Source organism: Formica exsecta, unplaced genomic scaffold (assembly GCF_003651465.1).
Source record: "Formica exsecta isolate Colony F162 unplaced genomic scaffold, ASM365146v1 scaffold72, whole genome shotgun sequence".
Classification (NCBI taxonomy): domain Eukaryota; kingdom Metazoa; phylum Arthropoda; class Insecta; order Hymenoptera; family Formicidae; genus Formica; species Formica exsecta.
The window spans coordinates 6,127,361-6,146,792 of record NW_021853485.1 but is presented as its reverse complement, the minus strand read 5'-3'; the positions used below and the strand labels follow the sequence as shown (position 1 = coordinate 6,146,792).

Genomic DNA, 19,432 nt, shown 5'->3' with positions numbered 1-19,432 from the left:
GAGTGTAATTGAGTATTTAGAACATCGATTTCTTCAAAGATGTCGAAAAGAAATTTAGGATGTCTGTCAGACTTCTTCATCTGCATTTCGTAGATATTTCTGTTGTCTGAATCAATGTGTAATCTGCTCGTGAATGACAATCAAATTATAAAGAATAAATATACATAAACCGACTGTGACGGATAATTGGCTACAATCGCAAGCAACTCACACGCGAGATTTTTACTCTCGTAATTTCAAATAAACTTTAGAGAATTTTCTTTGTGTTTTTAATACACGGTAAATGCTTTCCGCGTGTATCGCACGTTACGCACACAATGAATGATAATTCAAATCTTGATATGGGAATTATGTTATGTTGGTATACTCATAGTTAATTCTCGCGTTTACACCATTGAAACGCAGTGCAAAAACGAAGGTACGATGAACGATAACGTTCGATGCAAATAAATTGCTTGATATGTCAGATATAATACTAATCTGCTTATTCATTTGATCTCGATACTTTGATAGATAAATGATAGATAAATAATTAAAACTTCGATTTATCATTCAGCTGTTAACTGAAAAAAAAAATATATATATATATATATATAATCGGAACACGCGTAATATTATGAATAAATTATCACTCGTATTCCGTATGTGAGGCACAATGAATATTACCATATATACATAGTTTTATTTATCATATCTGAAAAATAATATTGTAAGAGAAATCCGTTTATATGATATTCGAATCGCATAGTCATTTCTGATTCTATAACATTTTTTTATCCTTCATATTTCAACATGTTTTACAGTTTATAAAAAACAAACTTACAGTTTAGATTGAAATTTGATTTGAATGTCCTTCTTCCTCTTCTTCATCGCGGTTTCTTGTAGATATCGCTTTCTGATTTATAATTGTATCACGTATTCAACGTTAAATGACTTTTCCATTCTATGCGCGTGTCTATGCTGCACGCACATTAAATTATTATTAGGCTCTGTATTAAGCCTGAGGCTCTCTAAGCTGTAACAATACACGTTAATACGTTAGTATATTAAAAATAATATAACCCTGAAAATATATAAAAAATATATATGTGTATATGTATAATACAAATATATGATTCGGATCAGCGTTGTGTGTTAATTATCGCTATTTACCTTTCACTTGTAAATAACTGCAGCAATTTAGCATTAAATGCGATGTTGAATAATAATGCGAAGAGTTTATTCGTCATTCTTTATACAACAGAAATATCTAAGTTCAACTGCGTTGAAGAATTTGCAATCTTGAATCAGTCGCATAGATAATTTTCATTCACATTTTTTTTTTGTTTTCTTTTACTCACTTTGCGACCAGAATAGTCAATGTCGTTCTGCGGTTTGATACTGAAATAGAAGAACACGTATCATCAGTTTCAGTGTATATACAATTTATTATTTTATTTCCAAGTCGCGCGGACTGATATTAGTATCAAGCTATTATTAAAGCTAAAGAAGCAAAATGTTGAGCAGTCACTCTTGGTCTTATTTATTATCGTTAACCAATTTTTTACAATTTATTATTTTTTCACTTACAATATAATTATGACGTAAAACAAAAATTGAGAAATGATTAATCATTAATTAAAATAAATTAATCGAATAATTGCCGATGTAGAACTTCTAGTCAATCTTATCTTATCATCAGTTTGTGGCAAGAATACCATGCATTCGTTTTGAAATGCGCTTCTATTGTAATCGACGGAATTTAGAAGATTAAAAATTACGCCGAGGGCATCGTCCTCACATTAATCACTAAATATAGCCGCTTGATTTTCTCGGCTAATTTAATTTTCATAACGAACAAGATTTCAATTTTTGAAAAATATCGACTCACACTGAACTTATTGTTCGAGTTCTCCGATTAATCGAGTCAATTATGAGAGATATTTATCTTCCTCATAATATAAAGCTAATAAAATCAAGTAGATTAACAACTAATGGAACGAAACCGAATCTATAATATGTTCTGATCGTTTAATACATTTGTAAACAAATTTTTTATCAATGATTCGTATAAATGAGAGTTCTAGGAACTGATTTTAGGCGAAACTCGATAAATTATTATGCTAGATTAAATAATTATACACACTGGCACCGCACCATATGTACTTTGTTTTTTAAACTGCTCTCTGTATGTTTCATAGAAAGTTCGTATTTATACACGCTGCATTAGAATACTAATATTACTAGTATAATTATATGTTATATTATGCATTAAAATATATATCGCATTAAAATTATTAATATTAAAATATTGTCATAAAAGCGATTGAATCCATATTTTTGCTTCATATGTAACGTGAAAAGTAACGTTTTTAAATCAAACGTTTTTCTTCAGTTCTGTCTTGTTGCATAATAAATTTGTGGCCGATAATATATTCTACCAATAAAACTTCTTCGATACTATGATTATATATTATGACTTATTAATTATTAGATTGGTGTTAATAATAATATGTAAAAGATTATTTATAATTTTTTTTTTCAAAAATTTTTTTTTGGAGATCTATGCTCCTCACTTCGAGACGATTCATATATATGCCAGAATTACTGCGTATGACTGGAAATGACTGTTTATCATTCGATATTTATTTAAAGTTTTTCTATCCGTTTTGTGAATCTGTATCTAAATCTTCTACAAATCATCATCGGTTCTAAAGCTTTCCATTAATAAATTTGCAGACTATGATTAGATTCGCTTGTCAATTTTACCGATATTCTTCATTAATGGATATCGATTAGCAATTCCAAAAAAACTTGCAAATTGCATATTTGCATTTATCGAGTCGCATTTGCGAACAATGATCTTTTCGAAAAATCAGAATCTGTTTCTAATTCTTATTGTTAATAAATTATTTAGCGAAGATTGTGAGATAAATATATTTATAAACATCTTATATACAAATCTATTTTTTGTTTTTGTTAAAGATCTATGCATTATTATCGTTTTAACGATTATTATCGTTTTAACGTTTTTATCGATGGCAGTAACTATAAATTTGGTTTCCTCAAAATTTAATCTTTTCAAATACAGATAATAATATATAAAGCTAAAATTATGCTCATTATACATATGTTGAAAACTAACTAACAACAATGATTAAAATAGAATAAATTTTCGAAGCGAGGATTTCGAAACATGAAGCGTCTTCTGCTTTTTTTTAATGATAGATATAAATATTTACACATAAAAAACAATAAAGATCTTTCTAGATCACATAAACCCGATTATGATATATATGATATTAGGACTACCTTATACAGAAATCTTGTTGCTAAAATTTTATCTTTCACGTATATTCCTGTAAACTATTGCCATTTGATTGGCAAACCAGAGGCTTTGTTCTCCATTCTGCGTCTGCTTGTCGTTTGCTATCAAATTCATTAGCATCGCCGACGTAGAATGAAGAACTGGTTTTGCCATTGGAAAACCCAGGTAGCGAGGCCGTTCTGTACGTATACACATACCTACATACGTCTCGTTTGATGCACGTTGATTGTCACTGAACCGTGCAAATATATGTGCAGTACTTGCCGGTGACGCGATGAAGTTACCGACCCGCACAAAGCAATTCGCGAAAAAAACAGCCTATTTTCAGACTACCCGATAAAAAGTATATTGCGTATCATGATGCGTCATCAATCAAAATAATTGGACATAATTATGCAACAGGTTGAATAAAATTTGCTGTACTCTCGCTTTCGCATTGTCTGCGCGGTATTTAAATCGGTATAATTGCTGAAGCAATGCTGTAGAAATATATTGCTACAAAAGCATTTAGATATTAGTATGGGTCATCGCTCTTTTCTTCATTTGCGTTTTTATATAGCTTTGTTTTGTGAATATTATAAATATGGAATGCTGTTTCTCCGTCTTTCTTTCCTTTCTTTTTTCTCTAAAATAACTGCTTAATTAAAATTCCGTAATTTGAAACTGGTTTCTGTTTACACGTAATTGCGTCATTCATACATATACATATATGTATATGATATTTTTTATGTGGAGTATTTTTCTTAATTTAACAGTCTTAAATATTTTGGTCCTTGTAAAATTTATAAATTTATATATAGATAAATAAATAATTACAACGTTTGGATAATGCAGTCGCATATTATTATATATCCTTTAATTATATGCTTGCAGTCTAAAATTATTACATCTCTTTAGATAAGAAATTTTTTATAGTAAATGTTCTACATCTACATTGCAACTGTTTATTTACCATGATCGCCGAATGAGTTCTATACGAATCTACAGGGTGGCCCTGAATGTTCCAGCCAGATTTTGAGATCTTATAGGAAATTTAATTCTGAACAAAAAATTTCCTATAAACATGGGTCGAAAAATGCTTTCTTAAGAAGTTATTGCTTAAAAACCTCTGATGTAAAGGAAGAGCAAAAGGTGAAAAGAAAATGAAATAAAAAGAAAATGAAATTTAATAAATTTCTTGAAAAAACGATAAAAATAAACAATAAAAATCTTTTTCTTTTATGAAAATAAAATAAATTTTTTAAAACTAATCTAACGCATCTAACAATAAGTAACAAAAGCACTTTTTGTACGTTTGAAACTGGTTATATCAAAATCTATGGAACGTACAACAATCATTTTGATCTCATATGAAAGATAATTTAATTTTTTACAACTTTTGTTTCGGTACTTTTTGTTAAAAGACGCACATTTTCCATGATATTTGGAAAAATGTGTAAAATAATCACGATTTCAGACGTTTTTGAGCGATAACTTCTTAAGAAAGCATTTTTCGACCCATGTTTATAGGAAATTTTTTGTTCAGAATTAAATTTCCGATAAGATTTCAAAGTCTGGCTGGAACGTTCGGGGCCACCTTGTATATATCGATGTCAACGGCACTCGGCAATCAGCCACGTCCTCTTTTAGCGCTCTTATCTTCGTTATAATCATCGCTATGTATATCCGAGTCAATAAAGAGGTCAACACATTAGCACGTATAGCGTTGTTTGTCTAATAAATTAAATATACATGTGACACTTTAATTAACTGCTACAGAAAACAATATTAAAAAATTAGATTAATTAACTTGAAGCACACATGTCACAATTCATAATTCGCTTCTTATTCTAATCATTCGTTTATTTTTTTCCATTAGACAAATGATTAAGCGTTAAAAGAAATGCTAGATATAAATGTCAACATGGTTCATAATGTTGTGTTTTTCCGTGATGAGCAATCGATTTTGCTCATTTCTCACGGACATTTGGTTACGATTGAATGCATCTTTAGCAAGGCTACAAAAACTTAATGGATAGCGTATACATAAATTCATTATATGAAACGTGTTGTGTAATTCTTATGCTTGGGTGACTTATCTGAAATTCTCGATTAAATTCACCGGCATAGATACAAGAAAATATAATTTTGCTTACCGAGCGCTTAAAACCGATAATGCTTCATAAACATGAATCGTCCAAAGTTAACAAGAGAGAACGCGCGAGAACCGAGAAAAGTATCTTATCGAAATTTTTGAGAAATAAAAAATAGCATTTTTACGCGTGATATATGCTGAATTTTCAGCTTATTAATTATTATATTAGAAATATTATTTCACAAAAACGACACCGAATTGAGAATATTACTGATATGCACGATAAGGGTGTGGCACTTGCGTCGAACCCAAAGATTAAATGTGAAACGAAATATATAAGATGTTTCTATCACATTTAAAAAATAAAAAAGTAGATTATTGGATTGCAAAAATTTTTTTCATTTAATTCATATGTGCGCGTCTCATACTTTAAAACATACATTTATATATAATACTATATATTTAAATATACGCATTGAAAAATATAATGTTTAAAAATACAGAGATGAAGTAAAAGAAAGATTAAATGTGCAATCAATGTGGAATCTTCGAAAAAATATATATAAATAATAGTTCTGGTACAAATATACACAGAAAACTCTATAAATACTGTTTCATTTTTATATTTAAATATTTTTATAGAAATATATTTCTCTCTCTCTCTCTCTCCTCCCCCTCCTTCTACTCGACTCATATTGTTTTACTAATTACATAAATCGAGAGAGTAGTGTGTATCATTTCTAATTGAAATTTCTAATTGAGACGATTTTTTTCCCGGATCAAATGTCAAATATCTTTTCTCTTGTTCAATAAAATACTGTATATCATATATCACACTTTCCTGTTTATTGTTGAAAAAAAAATTAAACTTTTATGCTGTCTAAAGATACATCGCATGTCAACTATGGTTGTGAGCTGATAATGACAAGAAACATTGTATATGCATGTAACAGAATATAGAAGATAGCAATGTATTGGAATATGTAATTAAAATTTTTCCGCTTTATCACAAAATATTAGAAATCATCATGTGTTGTATCAAGAAATATCAACGATATCTCTTTCTTCCTTACTTCTCTCTCTACATATTTATCTACTTACAAAAGATTGTTGTGTGTGATAATATAAAAAAAATATAATTTATTAGCGAATTAAAATTGGAAGAATATATTCTCTCTTTTTCGTTCTTATATTAACTAAAAAATTTCTCTGCTCTATTATAAAAGATTATAAGATTATTATTAATTACAATATATAAATTGTATAATTGCACCGGAATTTATTAAGAACATATTTATTTATTAGTATTATTTTATCATGGCCGAGTGAAACGGAACAATGATAATACACGTATGCAATTGTGTGCGCTTTCGTAACTATGGTTAAAAATATATTTCCATCTTTAATAGATACACGCGTAACCGCATTATCAGTGCAAATAATATAATACTGGGAAACAGTTAGTTTGTATGTACCTTCGTAAGCAAGCGGGAACAGATTTAATTTATGCTTTGATCGACGAAGATATGTACAAGATGCTTTGCGCGCATGTAAATTTTCCAAGTCCAACTATCAAAGCTAGGGATGTGTTTTCTGATAAATTTTGATTAAGATTTTTCTTCAGCAAAAATTTTATTTGGAGCAATGCTCTTTCGTAATATTTTTAACAGAGATGAGAACCCCAAAAATTTAATATTTTGTATAAAAGCTGAAATATATATTAATTAATGAATTTAATATAATTATTCAAGATAAAAAGTTTAAAATGGTAAAAAGTCCTTTATTTTCAAAATCGACCGTGTAATTTAATATTAAGCAATGAAAATTATTGTTTTCTTAACACTAGAACAAAATATTATCATAAAATGTAACTTTACATTTTTACATAAAGAAAAAAATCGTAGTCTCGAATTTATTTAAAAAGAAAATCGAGAATGCTTATAAAATGGGAATACTCCGAAATTAGTCAGGACTCTGCATATAATTGACGAATTAACATGTCCATATGGAGCAATCAGCGAAGTTGTGTTAATTGAAGGTAAATGAGAGATGTGTAGAGCCAAATACACGCGTTGTTTTGCATATTAGATATTTATATAGTAGTTTAGATTATATATTCTGAGGGCAAGGCATTTAAAAATTTTCCGCGCAGGTCAAAACGTAATCTCGGCTTTTTTATCACAACGAAGGCAAATGACGGAATTTCCTACACAGTTTTCAATCGCGAAATGCTCACGCGAGGAGAATTGCGTCGGATGATTCAACAAATTTTGTTAAGCGATGATCACGTATATAAAACCTGATAATGTTTTGGTTTTATCCGTACTGCTGTTTTATCGATATAAAAATGAACAAAATGCAAAACGCAGAAATTTCCAATATTCAAATCACGAGATAGATTTTTTAGCGCAATGTGAAAAGAACTACAAGACATACGTTGAAGCTACCATTACACTTAAATTAAATAATGAATGAAAATAATTTTTTTTTTGCTTTGGGATACTGCATTAATATACATAAATATTATATATATCTACAGAAACTAGTTGTGAATAAATACTAGTATATATATAATAACAATTAAATTAATTAAATTTGATAAATGTAATAATTGTGCAATATTTATGGTTTCAAATATGTTTTCCTGTATATATAACTTTTGCTATAATTTCCTAGATTTACATCAGATACATAAAATCATCTGTAGATATCTGTATATATAATATATATACACATATAATAATATTCTTCAGTTTTATATTGCTAATCTGCTCGTAGAACGACATATATTCAAAGAATACTCTGCAAGCAAATGATACATGCTAATAAGCATTTGATAATAGCGCCGGAAGCATGAGGCGCAATTATCAAGGAAATAAATAGATCGTTAATTTCAGAATCGCATATAATTATGGCAATGATACATGCATGATTATACGAAAACAGATTTATTCATCCTCGGTATACGCATTATGGAAAACTAATTTTTGAAAAATATTATTTTCGTTATTATTATAATTGATAAAGAGATATAAACCAGAATATTATCAAATTAAAGGTTTTTTTAGGACAAAATTAAATTAAAGAAAAATGTGTAAAAAAAAATAATGAACTAATTTTTTCTTCTAAACATATTGTGCATTATCAATTTGCTATTTTTGTGAAGTATATACTTCACAGAAATATATTTTTCTATGCGCTTTCATAGACATCTGTTTCGTAGTCATATCTTTTGTTGTTGTTATGCTAATGCGGGAATGCGAGTCGTACAAACGCACGTCACTGAGAAAACTACTGAATTGGTTATTAGATGTATCTACTTAACGAGGAATACAATGAAAGGAGTGTCTAACAGTTTGAAAGTTTGACGTTAGTCGCAGCGCATTGAATAACATCGCGTGTAGCACATGCAATATTGATGTAAGACTGAAAACGCATGATCTATAATTTATACTATATGTCTCAGAAATCGCACACATTTTTTTTTTGGTGACAAGACAACACATGAGCTGAATTAAAAAAAGATATAATGGTTCCTTTCTTTTTTTATTTAATAACTATATATATAATGGACTGTACATTTCATTAAAGAATTAGAATATTATAAATCCATATTTACACAGAATAAATATTTTCACTTTGTTTTCATTCAGAAAACAGGATACCCAGAACTTGATTCTATTTTCGAAGCATTTTAATGATAAGATGTCATCTTCAGGCACATCGAGCGTTTAAGAAAATGCCGATCCTGTCCCAATTATCACGCCGGTTTCACGACATGTTGACGACGGATGCGAAACCAGATCCGCCACGGACCGAAATCAAAGGCTACACGCACAATCTTCCACCGACATCGGACGAGGAATTGAGAAAAACACAGTCTAAATCGACACCTACTACGCCGGAAAAGGAACACGACGACGATGTTACGATGCAAGGACAGAAATCGGTACCGAACGACGCGAGACCCACGACGCCCACTGATTTTTCCACGAAACCGGAAGACCTTGGTGACACAAAGGAAACCACGAGCGAATCGAAAGAGTACAAACGACCAAGGACGAAGACGAAATCAAAACATAGTAAATATTGTAAATTATAAGAGGAATATTTTTTGAGAGAGGTGCAGGAATGTTATTCTGTGCTATATTAATTATGCGCTATGATAGGATTGATTATTGTTCATATAGTTTATCATTTATATGCATCAAGTAATTGTTGCTTTTAAATTTTTGCTTATATGAAGAGAGGATTAACAAAATGAAAACAAAATGCTAAGTGAACGGTTGCAACATTATTTTTCGTGAACACTAATATTTCAAATTAGGATAAAGTATAATTCTTAAGATATGCCATTGCCACGAATTTTTTAGTATTCACATATTTTTACATATTTTTATTTCAAACATTTTTTTCTGTTATTGTACGCTATTCCAAAGTTACAGGTAGCCTGATAACAAAAAAGAATATATTTGCGCAAGAAAAAAATGTGTTTGTTTCTTTATAATGAACGAGTGATATGGATATAATTAGAAAGATTATAAAGCGGCAATAAGGAAAATTTGCACAAATATAAATTTTTACTTATCTTGTGCAGAAAACTTTTGGAAACTTTTTAAATATAATTTTACGACTAGATTAAGACTTAGCTTTGTAAATGGAAATACACTTTATTACACAAATGGAAAAATGACACGATGCAATTAAAAAAATGTTTGCGTAAAGAAATTAAGCAATGCTAATCGCTAAGCATTTCGGGAAATTGAACATATATTTATTTAACGAGAATTTGAAAGAAGAGGAATTATGAGAAAGCAAAATTACCGCGCAAGAAACTGCGATTTTGTTAAAATTGACTTTTTTATGAGATAAAAAAATATGAGTTTCATATTCCTGTTATAAAAACCTTTACGATTAAGATAATATTTGTGTCTTATCACGATGAGATACACTGTACCAATTCCAGATTGCATTTCTGTGTAAACTCAACGGGGAATACCAAGTCACAGGTTTATTTGTAAATATTTATTTTTAAAAGAGTATAAAAAAAGAATGATATTTTTTTTTGCTGTCATGTATTTTGGCGTTTCAAAAACCGCAAATAAATTATTCCATTCGCCTTATTTTTTAATTTTGATCATATGCAACGATATATAAGATATTCATATCGTGAAATTTTAATACCTTTCGTCGTTTTATATCTCATGATTCTTCATCATGATAGAATAACTAATACAATATACGATAGTTGATAGTTAAGCGCCTTAGTTACACGATAATTATTCATAGAGAATGCGAATCTCTTTATAATTGCATCTATAATGATTATGAAAGACTAATACCACTAAAGACCTACGTTAAAGAAGTGAACAAAGCAAATACTTAACGAATCCCATGACTGCAAAAACATTTATATAATATATTATGAAAAGGTTTTATTAAAGTATCTTATTGTTAGAGAGTATATCTTCTTCAATAAATATTCTATTTAGTTATAAGTTTATCCAGTTACATAAAGCTAATTATTTTTTCAATAATGATCTGAAATCAATTTTTAGCACAAGGCACGAACGTTATAAATTACAACATCGTCAATTCGAACGGTGTAAAGATCGGTTCGCGGACCAGCTATATATGCAATATAAATCAGTATCCGGCGAATAACGCATCCGGGGCACAATCAGAGGCTTCCTGGTCGAAGCCCAAGTATCGTTCGATGCCGGAAAACGTGGAAGAGTTGAGCACATGCGAAGAAGAAATCGCGTTTGACGATATGCTTGTTATTAAGACGCATATTGGACGCGGATGGCGGGACGTCGCGAGGAGGCTCTCGTACTCGGACGGGCAGATCGAGCAGTTCGAAGAGAATTACAGGCACAAGGGTATTGACGAGGTGAATATATATTTAACTCAGTTCTCTAAGAATCGCGAATGTTCAAATAATTTATCATCGATTTTCGCAATCTTCGTAAATCTTCTTGTTCGATCAAAATACAATCCCGACAAGCTCGCGATAGTTACTAATAAAAATATTAAGTATTATTCAAAAGCCAAATATTGCAAAATAAATCTTTAAAATTAATAACAATCATTTTCGTTGATTTTCATCTGTATACAATAATTTCAGGTAATCTATCAGCTGCTGCTCGATTGGAAGCAAGCTAGCACACGGGATGCCCAACTTGGCGCGTTAGTCAGTATACTGTGGTCTTGTCAGGAGTACGATTGTGTCGAGAGATTAGCCGCAGCTCGCAAAAATTCATTTTATTCAGGCACGACATAAATAATTTCTATCTAATATTTGTATATATGTGAACGATTGTGATCTTTTTTTACTCGAAATAGCATTCCATTGTTTTTATACATATCGTATTTTAGCATGTAGTTTATAGACGTACAATGTACGTATGATTTCAATCGCGAAGAACGTTCACATTCGTCTAATACGGATTCGGGTTGGCAAACGGAATACTGCTGACTCAGCTAAAGGCTAATTCACATTTAGCCTTTGTTCGATTTGGCATTGCACGGAATTACATTGAACCTGCAGTTCGAATAGAGAAGCATGATTTGGTTAATAATATCCGGACACTAATATGACGAATCTAACGTTGTTTTGCGCGATACACATAATGTATGCACAACATTTCTATCATCCATTCTGTAAAATCTGGCGGAAATAATAATAATAAAAAAAAAACAACACTTCTCTTTCAGAATATTACATAATTTATTTATTTCATTTGTAGTCAAACGAGTACACACACATTCGAAAATATAAAATTAAAGCGCGTCATGTATATATGCATATACTTATATATATAATAATTATAAACGTATTATTCTTCTCTCTCTCTCTTAAGTTATTATACCATGATTATATTTTTTGTGTTCTTTAAAATTTTTATATTTTAGATAAATTAATATTTATTCTCAGTATGTTCTTATAACTTTTACGAAACAGCCATTAAAAAGATAGAAAAGAATTTTTTAATATATTCAGCATTAACAATAATCTTTTTAATAATTTTTACGCTTGCGCTTTTTTACACATAATACTCTCAAGTTTTTTGTACATATATTTATTGCGTCCTACGTGCATCTTTCTTTGAGATATTTATATTTCCTAATTAAAGCATACGCGAAATTACTTTATATTATTTTGTACTTGTCCATTAATAAAAAGTTAATTATATCTAGTGTTATACACGCAGACATTATAAATGCACATTAGATAGATATTTACTCTTAAAATTCTAATAAAAGCGTCAATAATAATTCAATAAAATATATGTTGCATCACAAATGTGAATATCTTTTTAATAACTTAAATGCATCAACTTCAAAATTAATTTTGTAATTTAAACACTGTAGTGGTTGTGAAATAATCTTATCGAAACATTTTATATCAATCAAATACAATATATACTATTATGCAAAAATGTGAAAAGAAATATATATATGCAACAGTAAAATTATAATATCACAATGTCCAAAATTTTTTTTTGTATGTAAAAATTAATCAATGTAAATGCATGACATAATTAATTTTAACCATAGAAATTAAAATCATATTTTTGGCTTTTTATTATTCTATATATTTTAATCTGAGATTCCAGTTTTAATTTCTGGTAGCACGCAATTTGTCGGTACTGTAATCATTGTGTTATTTACATCGTTATCCTCTATTACTTTGCTGAAAATTTCATTTTTACACTTTTCAAATTCCTCTACCATGTCATGGAGCTCTCGATCACCATTTATGATTATAATCGGCGCTGGTACTGGTTTCAGAATTTGATGGTAAAGCCAGTCATCATGGATCTGATGGATTTGCTTTAAATATTCCAATGAAACTGCATTCTCCTCCTTCCGACCTCGTTGTTTCATTCTGTCGTACACAATCTCAGGTGTTGTCCTCAGATATACTATTCAGGCAATAAAAAAAGAGGAAACGGGATATTAATGATACTATCTTTTTTGATTATAATAACACAACTTTTCCTAAAATATATAAAATTATATATACCTATTAAATCAGTTTCTATATTGGCACTTTTTAAACACCAGTCGTACCAGTCTTCTAAGACAGTAACTTCAGACTTATGCAGTACATTTTTACGTTTTAAATTCTCAATGAAACACATTGTGCTATAGACAGATCTCTCCATAATTTTATATGGTGAGGGTATCTTACAAGTATGTAATTGTAGCATGGTCAATTGTACATAAGATTGAAACAAGAAAGCATAACGAGATGGATCACTGTACATTAATTCCTGGAATGTATCGTTATAATGTTGGTTATTCGTATTATTAAATTGAAAACATATTATACACGATGCATTTAATAAAGTAAAATGTATTAATGTTATATTATATTTAATAATGTTTAAATTATTTTCTTTAATGTAGCATCTTTTCTATCACTAGTGTAATGAAATTTTTATAAATCAATGAAGTTAGATAACCAGAAAACATTAAATCGTTATACTATCAACTTGGCATATATGAAAATATTTTGTCGCACCAGTAGATTTGTTCCAGACACATCACGCCAAAGCTCAACTGGTTCTTCAAATACGGTGACATTGTCAAATTTTTTGAAGTGACTTAGAAATGTTGTTTTACCACTGCCTATATTGCCCTCAACGCATACAGTGAATGGACGCTTATACAGTTTACTAACGGAGCCAGACATTTTTATAAAAGCTTCAAGAGTTGCTTTACCTAAGCAGACAATGAACTTGATTTCACTATCTAGTACTGGAGATATGTAAAGAATATGCTCTTATGACTTAGTAAGAAATATATCGCATGATGAAACAGTAAACTTTAAACAAGCAAGATAACTTCTCCTAGAATTAATTTATCAACAGAGTAGATAAGTTTCAAATGTCTATATTTTGTAATTGAAACTATAGAATGTAAAAGAAAATAATCATATATATTAAAAAAATAACAATTAGCAATCAGATTCTTGACATATTTGCTCTATTTCATTGTCATTTTAACTTTCTTTTATACTTTTTCATTTTATATTTTCTTTATATTCATCATATTATAAATGTTATCAATTAAATATGTATGACTTTTGCACAATGTAATTGAAATAACAATGCAATAACAATAGAATTATTTTCGTTACAATAAAACAAAAGTAATCAATTAATTGTAAAATAACTTTCGTAAAGTATGCAATTTACTATTTATAAAAGAAAATAATAAAATATTTTACGAAATAAAATAACATATATATAGTACAGTGCATAATTTTCAATATGAAATTCAATTAGATGACAATTTTACGTTAATTTTCACTTGATATCAGTACACTTTGTTACTTACCACACGATATATTAAAGCCTGATATTTACTCGTTTATAGCAAGTATTCGACCGTTGCGTGAATAATTCAGTTCAATGAAAACTTGAATAACAAAAAAATATCGCAGAATTTATTGGTACACTGATTCAAAGTACGAACCAAACTGAAAATATCTGATATTCTATTCTCTCGTGAAAGGAATAACGCACAGACGAGATGATACTACACTAAACGATAATGGACAGGCTACCGCGAATGCCGCGTAACTTTCCCGCCAAAATAAACTCAAGCGACATCTTCAATGGATCATCTGTTCGTTTCAGCTGCACTTTCTTCTTTCTCTCTTTCTTCCTCTAAAACATGATTTTATTCTAACGATAAGTGTACAAAGTATAACTAAAATGAACATGTACATTCGTGTACGTGGTAATCCTACTGTGACCAGGAAAAGACAATTCTCCCTTTAAGATTTTATTTGTAGAGAAATTCTAGGACTATATGTATACATCCGTTATGATCATCAGTTGATTATAACAGGCAGTAAAGGATTAGTAAATGACTAAAAATTAATCCTTCGACTGAGTCTTAATTACGTGTCTGCCGATCAGATATGCAATTAAGGATAAGAGAGGAGTGCAAATCTGAAAACAAGATCTATGACGAGAGGGAAAGATTGACAAAATTATTTAAAATCAAGATTAGATCAATCAATCTCATCAATATTATCACACTTATTAATATTAATGAAAAAAAGAGGATTTTAAAATGTTGTAATTATACATTTTGTGAACTTATAAATGTCTGGACAAAATCTTACGCATATTTCTGCATATAAATTATCAATAAAAGATTATTTGGCTAAGTACACCTTTTCTGATGGCAGCGCCTGCGTTTTCTCGTAAGCTATATGTTTGTTGATATAGTTAATTACAGTTAATTAAGAAATGACGTAACGATACAACACAGCGCAATAATGATGATTTAATGCAATTTATATATTTCCGCCAATGATTCTTAACGTTATATCAATTCATTATTGTTCTTGTGTCAATAATTAAACATGCCGCCATGTGTCATCACGCAATACACACACAATACCATTTAGCATTGCAATGACAGGTTATCAACAATATGTTATCAGATAACGGATTGTACTCACCGGCGGAAGCCATCGTTGTAGCCTGAACAACCGCAACGTTCTCAAAATTTGGCAGAAAATTCGTCAACCACGCTACGCGGCTTCTATTTCATGAGTATTTCCGATGCAACTGGATTCTGAGCGTGCGCGCGACTAGATACACTTGATAGCATCTTGTGCACTGGATAGCGTTCTAAAATTTATTTCTTAAAGTAGAATAGCATTTGGTTGACCAATCAGAACAAAGAAATATTCGTTTCTTTTGTCCTGATTGGTTAATCAGACGCAATTCTACTCCAAGGAGTAAATTTTGGAACACAACCCTTGATGGTACTATCGTAATATCGATTCCTTGGGAAAATGTATTCGAAATGTTTACTTGATCGACGGTTGATCAAAAAGGAATTATTGTCAATGGCATTACCATCAGAATCATGGTACAACAGCAGAATTATGGGTACCGGGCACCATTAAAAACAGCTGATCGAAAACAGCTGATCTCGTAGAAGTTGCGTAGCCTGAAGAAGTCACTGTGCATTAACGCCCTCTCAGCAAATACTGCGGCTAGAAGAAGAAGCAGTAAGTCACGTAATGAGTGATGTAATATTATCATTTATATTATGTGCGTACTGCATGAATGCATAGTGGCATGTTTAATTATTGACATTGGCGAAAATATGTAGAATCTTACGAAATATTAATAAATTAATATATTGCTAATTGTGCAAAATGAGTAGCGCGGATTAAAATATTCTTACATATACTGTTATTTATTGATAATGTGTATATTTTTTCAATACAAAAACAATAATTATTATAAAATTAAATTTTGAGAAAATGAACAAATTTTGGAAAACTTCATTATTAGTTCATTTTAACTAAATATTATCTTAACAAGTATATTTAGATTATTAGAAATAATTATCGGAACATTTTAACGATGTAAATTGATTCATGTAGTTCTTTTTAAAGCCAATAAATAAATAATACTTTGAAATCAGAATAGCATTATAAACTTTTTAATTAGATATACGTAAATATTTTTAAATTGAAAGTATATTTTAAAAGAGACTAAAAAATTATTCTTTTTTAAACGTGTTGACATCTTCAGCTTGAGATTTTCAAAGATATTCGTCAAATGATTGCAAGAACTAACGGATTGTAAAAACGCGCCTTTGTTCATATTTCAGTGATCTCTCTACACGCCCTTACATCAGCATATGGTCGACCATAATTTCTGTCAAAGTGCGCCGCCCCATGGACGAAAAGTGGCACACACAAATGCGCGGCTCGTTTTTGATTTATAATACCGAGCGGTCCTAGTTACAGCTGGAACCGTATATCCGGGACCGAAGAAATATTTGGGACGGGAGTGCGACTAGAGCTGTCATAAAGAAGAATTCTTGGCTTTGAAAGTGACCGACGTAAAATCTTATAACTGCTAGTAGTTTTACTACCTAATCATTTCATCATCCATCAGTAAACACAAAATTTAATGATATGTTAGATATTAGACAATTTGACTGGGAAACAATCGGATTGATTAAAAAAAAAACAGATCATTTGCTATAAAAAATTCTTGGCTATAAAAGTAACATAAAACTAATTGTTAGATCTACTAGATTTCATTAATATCATTTATGTTTCTATAGTGAATAGAATCTAACGATATGTTCGATTTTTTAAAATATGAAATAAATAAAAAATGAGCTTAGAAAAATTGTCAATAAGAAAACGCTTTCTTGGCTTTAAAAGTAATATAAGATTTTAGACACGCTAAATAACGTTCATTGAAATTTGTGCTTTCGCGCTTTAAAAGTAAAAAAGTGCACTAATGATACAAGAAACTAATTAAATAAAGAAAATTTTGAACAGGAATTTTTCCACTTAATTTCTTTTAAATATACGATTATAATTTTTTACTCGTTAATACAGCGTATTTCAAGTACTCGTACAATTTGAGCATTTTTACAACGAGTTAGAATAATTTCGTTTGAAGATAAATACGATGAGAAATTGGCCCGAATCCCTTAGCCCGTCATAGATTACTGAAGATGCATGCCTGGAGATATTTGAATTTCCGTCGAGTTCCGAACGATTCTGTGCGCTTTGCGACGTACGCAAACTGTCCGGTGTCTATTTTGAAACTGGGAGTATTTATAAACTTATCTTTACTAGCGCGAAGTGCAGCACGACCCTTGCGTAAATGGAATTGCTACGATCTTTAGCATCGGCTACATTTATTAAATACTGGACGTACGGTCTCATCGATCATTACGTATTGCGTTCACTTACGTACGATAACACGTTAATTAATCATATTGTTTGAACGATATTTGCTCGAATAAATCATAAATGAATTTTGTCCTCACCGAATTTTGACACTTGCTCTCTAAATTACTCTCAAAAAGTTTAAAAATGTATATATCACAAACTTTATTAAAAATATAATAGTTTCTCAAATATAATTAGCTATCCTCTTTTCGTGTGAATGGCTTAAATTATTAATATTTTAACTTCTGTCAATTTCTCTCTATATATTCAAATGCAAATTTTTTTTTATTCCTTTATATTTTTAAATTATAATTTTATAAAAAAATTGATGCCCTTTTTATGCACACACATAATTTTATTACAATTTTTTCATTACAATTTTATTACACACATACAACTCTTCAATTTCATTCTGAAATATAAGACTTCAAAGCATTAAGATTCTTTAATCATGGTAGTATTGGTCTTATCTTAGCTGTTTATGATTTGCTAAATTTTCTGCGTGCGACAAAAGGCGTCTCTCTTTGAAAGCTGGCACGGATTATTCATCGCGTGCCTTTACATTCATGCGGCCCTGCGGAAAACCGAACGGTCAGCCAAGGGGTTCTCGGGATAATCTAGGAAAAGCGGGATAAATAACCAGACGGCCGGCAGACTGATCCGTTTACTCGTTTATATTTGGATAGCAATGTCTCTTCTGCCATCATCGCGACCTCGCGCAAATTGTATTAGTGTGTCATTCTGAATTGCAGTTTTATGCAATTTCACTGACGTCGCGGCTGTTCGTCTTGATCCAAGTCGAGGTTGAAAAGTGAAAACCCAAGCGACGGAATCCGACGACACGTTTTCTTCTTGTCGTCAGAAAATTTGCGAAGTAAATTGCATTGATAAAAAAACGCGTTTTCTTTTGATATAGCATTTCGCAGAATATGTTTCGGGACTTCCGTATATTTTTTTTATCCAAGAATTCGTTTAAAAAATATCTTTTAAAAAAATAAAGTTATGCGTGCTCGCAAAAAATTATATATATAATATAGCAGAAATTTAAAGAAAATTGATAAAAGCAATATCTGGAATATTTTACGAGACATATTATTGCAAATTATTCGGAAATTTTCCTTAAATTCATTTTAAATACATTTGGTCGTGGAACCTTATTGTCGTTCCTAGTATTTATACGATTGTAATTTACTGTCGGGTCGAACGGCACCTCTGGGAACCGCGCGGTACTCCCGTCAAATCTTTTCTCATTTTTTTTCCTAGCACGTGTACGAAAGATTCGGCGGTGACAATCTTCGCTGAGCGAGAGCTT

The 19,432-nt window shown here is 30.2% G+C and overlaps 2 protein-coding genes across 3 annotated transcripts in view; one reads left to right on the top strand and one right to left on the bottom strand.

Annotated features, from left to right (window-relative positions):
* The window catches only part of LOC115243701 (protein immune deficiency), a 12,606-nt gene extending 506 nt beyond the window's left edge, over positions 1 to 12,100 (top strand). Inside the window, exons 2-4 of the mRNA XM_029820880.1 lie at positions 9,100 to 9,463; positions 10,940 to 11,274; positions 11,509 to 12,100. Coding sequence (XP_029676740.1) covers positions 9,100 to 9,463; positions 10,940 to 11,274; positions 11,509 to 11,664 — 855 coding nt within the window. The 3' untranslated portion in view covers positions 11,665 to 12,100. The remainder of the gene's footprint in view (positions 1 to 9,099; positions 9,464 to 10,939; positions 11,275 to 11,508) is intronic.
* LOC115243702 (deoxynucleoside kinase-like) lies at positions 12,097 to 16,047 on the bottom strand. 2 transcript variants are annotated; one of them, XM_029820881.1, is made up of 4 exons: positions 15,868 to 16,047; positions 13,912 to 14,111; positions 13,411 to 13,660; positions 12,097 to 13,309 (listed from the first exon to the last, which is right to left on the bottom strand). In XM_029820881.1, the coding sequence occupies exons 1-4, from the start codon at positions 15,878 to 15,880 to the stop codon at positions 12,984 to 12,986; spliced, it is 789 nt and encodes a 262-aa protein (XP_029676741.1). In that variant the 5' UTR covers positions 15,881 to 16,047; the 3' UTR covers positions 12,097 to 12,983. The 2 variants fall into 2 exon arrangements, with proteins under 2 accessions (XP_029676741.1, XP_029676742.1); XM_029820882.1 differs by lacking the exon at positions 15,868 to 16,047 and adding an exon at positions 14,730 to 15,445 and having other exon boundaries at positions 12,949 to 13,309; positions 13,912 to 14,110.
* Positions 16,048 to 19,432: the final 3,385 nt, after the last annotated feature.

Bases quoted from the DNA above. Each gene is read 5' to 3' on its own strand.
- LOC115243702 (XM_029820881.1), bottom strand. The intron at 13,661-13,911 runs GTGCGACAAAAT...GATACATTCCAG, and splicing joins TGTCTGGAACAAATCTACTG to GAATTAATGTACAGTGATCC. The intron at 13,310-13,410 runs GTATATATAATT...TTGCCTGAATAG, and splicing joins TATAGAAACTGATTTAATAG to TATATCTGAGGACAACACCT.